The sequence below is a fragment of the Mugil cephalus genome, chromosome 6 (genome assembly GCF_022458985.1).
Source record: "Mugil cephalus isolate CIBA_MC_2020 chromosome 6, CIBA_Mcephalus_1.1, whole genome shotgun sequence".
Lineage (NCBI taxonomy): Eukaryota > Metazoa > Chordata > Actinopteri > Mugiliformes > Mugilidae > Mugil > Mugil cephalus.
In genome coordinates, this window is record NC_061775.1 from 7,176,846 (window position 1) to 7,189,431 (window position 12,586).

Consider the following 12,586-nt stretch of genomic DNA (forward strand, 5'->3'; position numbering starts at 1 on the left):
TGGAGTGTCCAACACTTTAATACAGAAAATTACAGATACAGCACAAAACATATTAGTTTACTTTTCTTAAAATGACTTAAAATAACCTACTAAACACAACCAATGTAAAACATATTACAGTTAAAACATCTATACACAGACAAATGTACACAATATAAAACACATATATACACTCTTTTAATATATTATTATATAAAGATTTGTGTTTTTTTTAACCTTTAAAAACGAGAAGCCGAACAGCTTGAAGAGGGAGTGTTTCACAGAGAATGAGAAATGTTGAATATCACACGTTATGGATAGGTAGTTTTTACATACAGTTGTTGGATCCTGTGTATTTAGCACGCCAATTTCTGAAATAACCGGTGAAAGAGATAACGAAATAACATTTCAAATACACAAAATTTGTTGTTAAAACCATAAGTGCTATTGATATTACTGGATTATACAGGATCTAGAAGCTGCACTGCTCTGCATTAAAAAAAAAAAAAAAGAAAAAAAACAATAACAAAATACACATTACATATAGCATGGAGTGACATTCAGCTTCATACTTGGTGGAGTGTTTTGAGGTTGTGCACATTCTTACTAAAATTAAATATTTACAATAACTCTTTCTGCTCAACTGCCTGTTGGTCAGCTCCGATCTCTGTTTAAAGGTTGTTGCAAACAAATTCATAGTAACCACGTCAAAACAACATGATGTACTGCAGCTTTTGTGTATTTATGGTTTTCTTCAAATTATGCAGTGTATGAAAAGTTGGGAAACTGTCATCTTTTATGAGTGAAATCCTTCAAAGGACCAAAAAAAAAAAAAAAAACTCACAACATTCACAAAATTAAAAAAAGTATATAGTCTGCACTCTAGTCACTCTTTCCTCAAGCTGGTGATGCTTCCGTGTTCCGTTTGTGTCCATGTTCCTCTGTTTAAAAATCATTTATATTTATTTATTTTGTTCACAAAAGCAGCAGCAGGAGGAGGAGGAGGAGTGAGAGCAGGGAGCTGTTGGCTGCTGTTGCTGCCAGCGTCTGTGACGCTCCTCGGTTGTAAATGTGAGGAGTCCTTGGGGAGTTCTGCTTCAGTTTACTGGGTGGCAGCGCCTTTAAATCCTCCAGAGCGCCGTAGGCTGCCATGGAGAACTCGGGGTCTCCAGTGGTCAGCAAGTCAAACACGCAGGACTGAAAGTACACGTCCTCCACTTGCAGAGTCTCTCTGCACTTGGCCGTGGCCCGCTCCACCGTGTAGACCTGGTGGGGGGGCCGCAGGGGACCCAGCTCTGTGTTGGTGCCCTGCAGGCGGGGCTGCTGACTCTGGCGGCCCAGCGTGTGCTCTTTGATGAGCTCGTTGCGCGGGCAGCCGTGCAGGCACAGCTGCAGGCCGCCATTGTCCTCGGAAAAGTCCAGGGTGTCTTCCGGCATGCGGATGGCGAAGGTCAGGTAGCTGCCCACGCGCCGGATGATGATGGAGGTGCCGATGTAGCGGGCCTGTATCTTCACCTGCCGACCCACCCCAGAGCCGCCTCGCTCTGCGATGCTCAGGCTGCCGCTCTCACCGCCGCTGCGAGTCCCGTCCTGAAAGGCTAGGGGCAGATCTTCGGTGGTGGCCTGGTACACCTTCTGGTCTGTACAGCCGTGGTAGGACTTGAAGATCACAGTGATCTGAAATGGAAACAAAAATAAAATAAGTTGTCAGTGATATATTTTAAATGCTAGACTTTGTTTACATCAAACCATAAAGAAATGTTCGGCAAACATATGGCTAAATGCCATGGAAATAATGGTAAAGGATGCTCAATATGTAATGCCACTTGAAACCACAAGGTGGCAGCAAGAAACCAAATATTTTGAAGGCAGTGCAGGCTGTTGATAACTCACTGCTATGGGTTTTTTATTAGTGAGTGACAGTGTTATCGCTAATATCCAACATAATCTTTAGCCAATTAATTCATAACATAATTATAAAATGAGTTTATACAAGACAGAAGAGGCAATAAGAGGTTACTGCTAATACAAACAACCATAATAATGTCTTCGCCATCACTTACCTACCCATAACTAATAAACAATGCTAAAACACACATCTCTATTTGTTATTAATTGATTGATCAAACAGCACAGTCTGATAAAGAATCTCTCCTTCAACTCTAACGACGCGTGGTCACTCAGTCAGTAACTGAGATTTGTATTCCAGCTGAGCTTTTTTTTTTTTTTTTTTTTTAAAAAAAAAAAGGGCCTAACCTATGTTTCTTCAAAGCATCCCGACCGAGCGGTGGCTGTGGTTACGTTTACACTTACGGACTATACTGTATTTGATGGATGATTTCCTGTCTCAACTCTGGCAGTTGAAAACAACTCCAAAAGCAGGATGGGGGCGTGCGGGTGCTGGCACCGATATACAGCCATACTGCAGGTCTGCATCAGGCTGCGCAGCCAAGACGCACTTTCAGAGTTTGTTCTGAAAGCCCTGATGCAATTGTGCAGAGTTTGTGTTCACACTGGAAATTGAGTTGGTAAGTTTAGGAGAGTACGTGCATTTTCTTGGCAGTGATAAACTAGTTGTTTACTGAAAAAACAACATCATCAGAAACCATAGATACAATCTGTGTATGATGAGCTTTACATAGACTGATGCAACTTTCAGTGCAAAGATAAATGAGATATAACAGGTTTCAACAATTAAAAAAAAAAAAAAGGCCTTAAATAGCAGTCTATTTAATGAAGGAGATTAAAAAAAAGAACTTGCTGCTGGCCAATTATTCCTTTATTTTTCCAAATGATTCCATATTTACACAAAAAGCGGCCAGTTAATTATTTGACCAGAGGGGTGAAAAAACATTCCAGATCGTGGCGGTGGAGGAAAATGTTTGAGTGAGCGTTAATCACTACCATATGACCACCCATGTGTTAAAGGTAGAGCGCTCAAGCATGTCTGTGATTCAACACCACTGGAGGACTCCCCTCCTCTCTCTCTCCCACTCTCCCTCTCTCCTTTTCCCCTCATAGATCTGAAGGAGCTCCAAGACATGAGGAATGCTGCAGACTCGAGAGGCACCGTGGAATGACGATTAACTTCACATGTTTGATAGTTTATGGCGATGCTTCAGCTCGCAAACTAGCGCTCCGAAAAGTGTGTAGCATTAGCTTCACGCTTATATAATGCGAGTGTTCATTTGCACTGGAGATGTGTGCGCCGTAGGTGGGGAGGGTTTTCCCTCGTGATACTTTAAAAACACTGACCAGTTTGTGGGTTAGTGTCTTTTTATTATACTAAAGTCAAGACGAATCTGAGGGTTGTTTTTTGTGTAATTTTGCTTTTTCCTTGTAAACTGGTTCAATCATCAATCATGGTTCGGACAAAGGTGAGATGTGAATGGGCCATTTCTCTGTTTTAAGGGGTAAGAAGATTAAAAAGTTGTGGTGCTGCTGCTCTAAACTCATCCTTACCTTGCTGGTTGCCGTGGCGCTGGACCCGAGGACGACGGGCACATTGGTCACCTGCACCGACAGGAAGCGGTTGTCAATCAGAGGCCACGCCCCCTCCACTTTGCAGGTCTGAAACTCGTCTCGGAACGTCCGTAGGTGCGGGTCGCCGAATAATCCACAGTGGGCGTATTTCTTCTGCTGACCGGACGAGCCCGACACGAGGACCCGATTCTCGTAGTTGCAGAGCTCCGACACGGCCGGCCGAGACGTGCTCGGGACCTTGGCGGAAGAGGTGGGCCCGTCGCTGGAGCAGTTGTGCTGCGAGAATAACTCCTTTATGCGGAACACCGCCGAGTGGTAGACCAGGTCGCCCCTACAGCTGCGCGCCTGCCGCCGGGTGCACAGGGCATAGGCCCGCAGGGCGATGCAGTAGTCCACGTCCATAGCCACGTCCTCCTGCAGACCGCTGGAGGGTGAGGTAGAAGCCACATACTCCGCATTACAGCGCTGGATTCGACACTGCTGGCAGTGAGCTGAAACACAAAATAGATCACGGTCAAAAATTGGACTCAAGCAGTTTGGAAAAACTTATATTTTTCTACAAGTTTTCCTCCTCTACTGCCAAAATGACGCATAATAGAAAAGACAATAAATAAAAATCTACTGATAAGAAACTTAATATCCATGTGACATTCACAGATACATTACCTCAGCTCAGAGCATGAGGCAGCAGAGCAACAACTTTTCCACTATCAACTTTAGCTCAACCAGGAGAGCTATTAAAACCCAAATGCGTGAGCTCACGAGGCCCTGATCCCACACTGAGCTCCAGACTCAGTCAAAACTTATTTCCCCCAACTAGCGCGCGCATACACGCAGAACAAGCATGTGGCCGTACTGCAGGAGGAAACCAACCTGTGTTCGTTTGTCTGAGGGTGTTGAATGTGGTTTGGCCGCTGTTGAGCTAACTGTGGTCCATTAAGCTACGCTGCACACCTCTGTGTACAAGGGACAGCTAACGTCAAGGGCAAAACCAGAAAAAGTCACGCCCGTCCAGCAGCTCGGGGTCCGACCTGGAAGCTGGAAGGAGGTGGGAGCGGCGAAGCACAGCTTGAGATATTTGACGGCGCAGTCTAAATTCTGGACTTCCGGTTCAGTTATGACTCACAAGTGGGATATTTATTATCAAGGAAAACACAGAACTCCAACTACTACCGTGAGAGGCACAAAGTTTGGATTTTCATCATTTCAGTTTCCCTGTTACTTTAGGCCGAGGTGTGCCACTGCATTGACTCGGGTATTAACCGCTGCCGTATGGTGGATATATTTCCATTTCGGATCAGGATCATTTGCAACGCATACATCACTTTTACTGCGAGATCGCTTGCAACAGACTGCTCGCCTATTGCAACAGAATAATCTTCTGTTTACTCCAAAGCCCCATCTAATCTCCCAACAGCCCGGACAAAGACGACAAGATAAGCAGGGAGATTTCACACCGACGCGCAGGCATATTTTTGCACCGTTCCTTCCCTTTCACACAAGTCTGACGCAGTGAGGGAGCAAAGAGGAGATGATTAATGCGTCTCACAGACGCTGCACTTCCAACACAGGCCCTGATAAATCTGAGACGGAGTGTGAGGGGTCAGGTCAAACGCATCCCTCCTCTGAATTCCAACGGGCCTCCTCCCGTCTCGCTGCGAGGTCACCCGAGTCTGCTGTGACTGACACTTTATGACAATCACTGCCCGCGAAAGCCATCAGCAACCGCACATCTCCCTAAAGGCGCTTTATGTTGCAACACTCGACTACAAGTGTGAGGAACATGTGGGAAATGTGACAAAAAGAGAGGGCGGCGCCAAATGACCACATCAGAGCATTAGAGTATTATAGACAAAGCGAATACCATGAATGCTAAGACAAAGGAAATGGACTGGGCCTAGTGTAGAAGATGCAGCCTAAGGAGAGTTAAATATGCTAATAACTTCGTCAACAGAGCTGGTGCCTTACTACAAGCACTGAATGTGTAAAACACGTCTGCAAGAACTTGTACTGATAACACATTTATTGTTGTTGAAAAATAAAACACCGATAAATTTGAGCAAATTAACCCCTCAAACTAAAAAGGCATCTAAAATAGTTGGGCACAAGATTATTCTAGTGAGCGATTAGATATAAAACATCATGTACGGATATTTCAACCATAGCATAACATGTTTAAAAAAAAAATCAAGATAGCTGAGTGAATCTCATACCAAAACAACTTGAGATGTCTAAGAATGTTATTAATACAACTCCTGAGATCAATTTAAAGAGCTTAGTTTTATCATGAAATTTAAAGATCTTCTGTTGCTACGTACATTTTAATATTAGTGAATCCTAATCATTCTAACAAGTGATTACTGAGGAAATAAAGTAAAACTACACACATCAAAATGTGAATCAGTAGAGATATAGATACATATTTTTAGTGTAAAGGGCTGTCAGGTGACATTTTAACTCAGACACACCGTTTTAGGATAGTTTTTATTACTCTTCAAGAGCTGAAACAAAACTCGAGATAACAAATCTGGATAAACTGCGTGATAAACAACTAAACAGACGGCCACGGTGTAAACAACTCGATAATCCCAGAAAAGCGTGTCTGCGGGTTTGGTGAAATTTCTGATCCCAGTCTGGGACAGGGGGACACGTTCAGAGGCCAAAGAGCTGGACCCCCATGCATGTTAGCTAACGAAGTTAATAACTGAAGCATGAATAGGTGAAATACCACCGTCCTCACAGCTTCACCAACACATAAACCAGCTGAGACTGGGTTGAAAAGTTACAACTACATGTTAAATGCCAACAACGGCCGTTTGCCGATAGCTCAAAGGTACTTTCTGTTTTTTTTAAAAAAAGCAAAGCTCCGTGATTTTCTTGTTGCGTTGACCGCGGCTGATGGACGCCTGCTGCTAGCGAGCTATGCTAACTACAAGCTAGCCCCGTTAACTTCACTTAACTATGTTTAAAGTAACTCCACTAATGCGTGTATGTGGTCGAAATGTGGCAAAGGCTCCGTGGCTGGATGGGGAATTAAGTGGTGTCGCATTGTGGAGTGGGGGAAGTGGGAATTTTGGCCATAAACAGGTCCGTAAAGTGAGTTAACTCGTGCTGCTCGGCTAGCAGCGATGCCAGCGTCTCTCTCAGGCTGGAGGCTGGAGACACCGCGATCACTTTGTCCCCGCAGAGATACTTTTAAACAACTGCAACTTATCCCCCCTTCGCTTTACACCAAAGACGGTCAAAGTTAACCACCGTATTTGCAAGTGGAACCCCCCCAAAAAAGGCGCAACAAGTTTAATTCCCGGCACCCCCGAAAAGCAGCAGCAGCAGCAACACAGGGGAAAGTTTACTTTCTGATCTCCTCCTCCATTCCGGGGAGTGCGGGACACGGCTTCGCATGCAGGAGAGGAGTGGGGGAGCACGGATTTGGGGGAAAGAAAAAAGGCACCACTTACCTGGTCGAAACAGCAGCGAAAGTAAAACCATCGTCAACGTTACACAGTCCCAGAGCTGCCGCTTAGCCGTGATTTGAGGTCCGCTTCTCCCCATACCAATCCATTCAGTTAGAATGGAGTTCCTCGACTGCTTCTCATCGACGCTGCGGCTGCGGGAAATCAGACAAAAATTCGTCTTCCTTCCCAAGCGCTGTCATTCAAAAAGGGGCCCCTGTCTTCAGGGCGGCTCTACGAGGGTGGGGTCTAAAAGTGTAGACGGGGCCCAGAGGTGATCGCTGGCCAATGAAAGACTAATTATTCGCTAACCACTTGATATTCACATGTAGCGGCAATTACCGCGGGATGGGTACGGCGGAAAAGTGCATTCAGCAGCAGTGGGGCGGTGTGAAGTTATAATTGCTCCGATTATGATGGAAGAATCACAAGGTGTTGTGGCTCTGACAGTAACTCAGCTGCCTATTATCTGCACGTACACCTCCCATTTAAGATGAGGCTACAATTTGGGAGCATTTCATTTTGTCTGTTCAAATAATGACAAATAATAGGCTACAGATTTTCTCTTGCAGCATTAAACCTGCAACAGACTCTTTGCACTACAAAACAGCGAGGGTGCAAATGTCCCGCCTGGCCACCCCCTTCCTGCCTTTTTAGGACAAATGTTTGTGTGTTTTCAGCGTCAGGCAGGATTTGATCACCTGTTGTTTTTATACTCCGGATTTAGGGCTTAAATAATGGGCTCTGATTGACAGCTGTGAGCGCAAAGTGACAGATTATATCTTTGTTTATCCAACATGTTAAATAAAGAACTCTTATTTTGAAGGTAGGACTAGAACAACATATAATGTGGATTTTATTTTCTCCCCATTAGACTGCTCTTATTATTTTCTGGTTATACCAAAACATGAGCATTGTGTGTGTGGTTTGTTTTTTAAATGTCCCCTTTCAAAAATTCAGAGAAAATACTTTTACTCTCAGCAGAATCTCAGCGTGCTATTATTTTTTCCATTACATTTTCAGCTAGCAACTTGTCTGTTACTCTTTTCCCTTTGTGGCCAACTTTCCATCTCCCTCACTCCTTCAGCGACGCTCTGTCTTTCATTTGCGCAGCTGCTGTGTGAGGCCGAACCATCTGCAAAGGCACACAGACTCACCAGCCATTTTTTCCCCCCCCCTTTTTTCTTTCCACACTCTGGTGGTTTTTGTGCCATGCTGCGAATGAAGAATTTTAACGCACCAACCAATTACGGAATAAAACATTGGTACTGAGCAAATCGGGGGAAGTTTGTGTGGGGTTTTTACATTGAAAGTTAAAGCTTTGTGTTTGGTGGCGGCTGGGATGTTCAGGCTGTAGCTGTGGGTCTCCCTCCTGACTTTATGAGAGAGAAGTGAACCCAGACAGTTATTGGATCACTGGTTTTTCTATACACATGCAGGCTCTTCCAGCCGTACAATTGTGTGATTCAGGTGGCCTGTCAGTTCTGTGAAAAGGTCTTCACAGCCTTATGTTGGTGTGGAGCTGATATACTGCATACCTATATTTATATATATATATAGTAGAGGGGGGGAATGAAGACAGCTCAGCTCAAGTGGAACGTCTGGATTGTTCTGAGCTGCCAGACGGCCCTCTGTCACACTGGATCCACTGTGCCAAGTTTATCCCCCCTGAGGGATCTACCTTGCTTTGTTTGTACAGCTAATTTTGGCGTCTTGGTTGGCTGATCTACTTTATGGCAGTGCCTCATGATGGCAGGTTGCTCTTCGTATTCCCAGTGACAGCTTGGGCACAGAGCAGTGACGCAGAGTGGGACAGGGATCTGACGATGGCGTGGATTGTGTCGTTGCCGGTTAAAACGAGGTTTGTCTCACCTGTTACGAAGTGTGTCCTCGGAGGCAAGAGATGACATTTCCTGGGGGAGAAAAAAAACACACAGTTTACTTCACGTTACAGCGGCCGAGGATGTAAAGCAATTCCGGGTTTTTGCAAGAGTGACAGTGCGTCTGCATGTTGAATTTGTGTTGCATAAAAAGGAGACCACGAACATAGGGGCTTCACTCAATAAGCTGCTGTCTACTGAATGATCTGAGGCTCCACACTGTGGGCCCGATGACCACTGAAGCAAACAGTTAATTGATCCAGGTGGACGGTAAGGATGAATTCAGCACATGAAAGAAACCCGGAGACCGCCTGTCAGGCTTGATGGGTGGAGAAAGACCTCTTTCTTCCTGTCTGTCCTTATGAGCGTATTGCATTGCATGACCCAGCACATATGTATACCAGCTCTGAAACAAGTTTGAGAAAGCGAGGGAGAGCCGGTGTATCGGTTAAAAAAAAACAAAGCTGTTGTATTTCTCCAGCTCACAGTAGGTCATTTGTTCTAGTGCAATAGTAAAATAAATAAATAAAAATCTAAAAGAGTAAATTATACGGCCTCCAGAAATGTTTTGGTCATAAAATAGAAGAAGACTACGTTATGGAAGAAGGTTAAAAGTAATGCTGCATTGTAAAAGCACAGCACGTGTTGGTGACAGAAAATGCAGAGAGTGAAGGGAAAGAGTGAGGAGGAAAGAATGGGAGAATAGGGGGAAGGGGAGAAAAAGAGGGAGCAAGAGATTGGGTTTCCTCTGACAGTGTGTCTGGGCAGCTCCACATGTTCCTCATTAAGGTCCTCACACTGTGGGACCAGTTCCACACCAGGATGCTTGTTTTTGTTATTAGGCCCAACGTGCTGTGGTCTGGTGGAAGCCCAAAAACAGGGCCAGTTCAGGACCATCTGCTCAGCTCGCTGTCCTCAAACCAAAGAAGAAATGACTGTACTGACCTCACATAACTGCAGCCCAACATGGTAAATACCTACGTTAAACTGGATCTTCAAATCCTTTGTTTCATGCGTACTCATGAACGTTTTTTAAAAACTGCAGTGCCACTCAGTTGTACAGTCCGGAACCATCTGTTCTCTCTGCATCTTAATGGACGCCGTTAAACAATTTCGCTTTTTCCGGAAACGGATTGTTTACGAAATAATAAAAACTACAGCTGCAGGAAATTGATCACGTTTCACGCTTCTGATTTTTGTTTAATTTCATGCCCTTCCAGATTTGTCAACTGAGACATGTATCGTGTTTCTTCTAGAGGCAGATAACATCAGAGATTGGAATCAGAAGTAGCACGCGCCCTCTGTAGCCTTTGCTGGCACCACGCGGCTGCGATATAAGAGACACACTTATTGAATTTTAAACAGGAACCAGAGCAAATTGACTGTTTTTTTTTGTTGTTGTTTCTTTTTTCTGAGGGCCCCCGTCTGAAATGAAGTGGCTCATAGCACAGCTGAGACGAAGAATGAGAGAGAGAGATGCGGAAAGCGAGTGTGTCTGGTTCGGGCCTCTCGCTGTGAGGGGGGATCTGTTATCTCTCCGAAGATAAGGGAAACTGTGGTGTGAGTGTATATGGGTCAGAGCTGATAGTATCTCCACTCAAGGATCCCACTTACGGCGCCCTGATTGATAGCTGACGGCTCACACAGGGGGACTCTTGGAGTGTTTTTCTAGGTACCCCTCTGTAGGTATCCATGCAGGCATCTGTTTACTGTGCTCCTTTGGATCTTTGCATTGAGTAAACAGGAATTATCACACATGCATGCCATCTGTTTAGAGAGCCTGCTAGCCAGGGCCCCGCGCCACATGTAAATGCACATGTAAATGTATGCATGTGAAAGCAAAAGTCGGATAGATTTCTATTAGGTCATTTGAATATCAAACTACTTCTCTAACTTATTGTATTTTTTTTTCTCTTTGTTGCTTTGTTCTCCGCAGCACAGAGCCAAGCTCCTCTTCTCTTCCTCCCTCCTTTCTTACAGAACAAATGTTGACACAGCATCAAGCCCCGTGCTCATGAATAGACAGCCAACTGACAGGTAACCCTAGCTCTGGGGTCACAGGGTCATCCCAGCCTGATGAGGGATGATGGGTAAAATAAATGGAGAGAACCACACAGAGGGAACTCTGATGTTCTCAGCCTAAAGGGAGAGAGTTCAGGGTCATCTGACCTCTGACCTAAGTCCGGCCTGTATGTTTGTGTGTGCGTTTGTGAGGTTAAGCCTAAACCCCAATCTAACTCTAACTCTCCAACCATTTTCAGCATTTTTTGCCCGTTAAAAAACGAACAAAATTCAAGAAATGAAAATAGTTAACTGTGCAGTTCCCCTGAGCATTTTCCAGAGCACGGTTCTGTTTGAACACGCCTCGCCTTTCTCTTTTCATGACGACACTCTCTCACTTCAAGCTCCCCAAGACGTGGTGCATTTTTAAACAGGCAACAAATTGCTCTGTAATGGCCGGTGACAACTCAATTTGTTCCCAGAAATGAAATGCTCACAAGTCTCTGCACACACCAGCGTGAGATGACATTTTTCAGCTTTCAGTTCACGCGTCGGTATAAAATAAGGTTTGAGCAACGCACAAAAATACAGACATTGGTGAAGTTTGCAGTTAACTAAAAGATCTTTAGATTCCTACTTCATTTAATACTATCACCTGCCATTTAGTTTGGATTTGTCACCTTTTGTTCTTATACGAGTATATAGTTTAAAAAAAAGAAACTTTTCGTCTTATTTTTCAGTTTACATTAACTTACATGTTAAGCAGTCATGTAAATTATGTCATGCTCACATACTGATATATCCTTTTCAAATCTTTGGCCTTATGCGGAGTATTTTTAAACAGTGGTTAAGGTTGTTCCACATCGGGCTTTCAACTCTTTGGCCTGTACAACTGCAGCTTAATCTGCATTGGTGCTAAAGCCGTCTGCAACAGTTGGAATTGTTTCTGCTCTGGCCCTCACACAGACAACTGCCAGGAGCACAGGAACAGACAATATGTGATGAATGTAGTCATTCTGATCTGCTGAATTTGTTTAGCCGAGAAAGCAGTTAGAGATTTTTCTTTTTCTTTTTTCCTTTAGCGGCTTTAAGGCACTGACAGGTGGAGGAGCATGGCGAGGATGAACAAGTTTGATTGACTCATTGCTGCATACTTTGAACACACTTCTGTGAGGTGGGGAAAAGTTCACGTGAAGCGCTGGGACATTGATACGGCTGTTTTTCTCCCGTTTGCTTTTCAGCAGATGTTTCTCGCATTCACATTTAGCCTATAGATGAGCCAGCCCTTATATGGTTATGTGGCATATGGAGGACACAACCCAAAATCACCTGCTACGTTTATGTTTGGAAGGTCCTGTCGACACTCTGTTAGGCTCCAAAAGGTATTAGTTTCACTACTTTAGCTTTCAGATGACACTTTGAATAATTCAAAGCAGGTCCAACAGTGTTTCTGGTAGCATTAACTCATCGCACTTAGCATTTTGAGGTATGTGTGAATCCGAGGAAGTCATGCCAGAGAGGAGAAAAAATAGAAACTTACCTTGGATCAGTGTGCCTGTGGTGTATGCTGTGTTATGAACTGCTCTAACAGGAGTTTGAATTGGCAGACGCCTTTAACCCTCGTTCCCCCTACAACCTCAGCTGGCCAACTAAGAACTTGGGCAGCCACAGGGACAGATAGCCATTGGAATCAAAGCACATGACAACAGCTGTCTGTTTCAAGAATCGGCACTTTGATTAGAGCTGGATGGTAGTGAGCGATGTGGCCTAATTCCTACATATCTGGGTAGG

General features: G+C 44.4%; 1 protein-coding gene across 1 annotated transcript; it reads right to left on the reverse strand.

Annotated features, from left to right (window-relative positions):
- rgmd (RGM domain family, member D) lies at positions 1–8,839 on the reverse strand. The gene is made up of 4 exons (XM_047587964.1): positions 8,787–8,839; positions 6,921–7,069; positions 3,442–3,953; positions 1–1,656 (listed from the first exon to the last, which is right to left on the reverse strand). Exons 1-4 carry the CDS (start codon positions 8,822–8,824, stop codon positions 955–957), a joined length of 1,401 nt encoding a protein of 466 aa, XP_047443920.1. The 5' UTR covers positions 8,825–8,839; the 3' UTR covers positions 1–954.
- Between the last annotated feature and the right edge of the window lie 3,747 nt (positions 8,840–12,586).

What these genes read in the sequence shown, in the direction of transcription:
- rgmd (XM_047587964.1), bottom strand. Translation starts at nt 8,824, where the DNA reads ATGTCATCTCTTGCCTCCGAGGACACACTTCGTAACAG. An exon ending in GAGGACACACTTCGTAACAG is followed by an intron (nt 7,070 to 8,786) that starts GTGAGACAAACC and finishes GATTTCCCGCAG; the next exon opens with CCGCAGCGTCGATGAGAAGC. An exon ending in TTCGCTGCTGTTTCGACCAG is followed by an intron (nt 3,954 to 6,920) that starts GTAAGTGGTGCC and finishes TTTGTGTTTCAG; the next exon opens with CTCACTGCCAGCAGTGTCGA.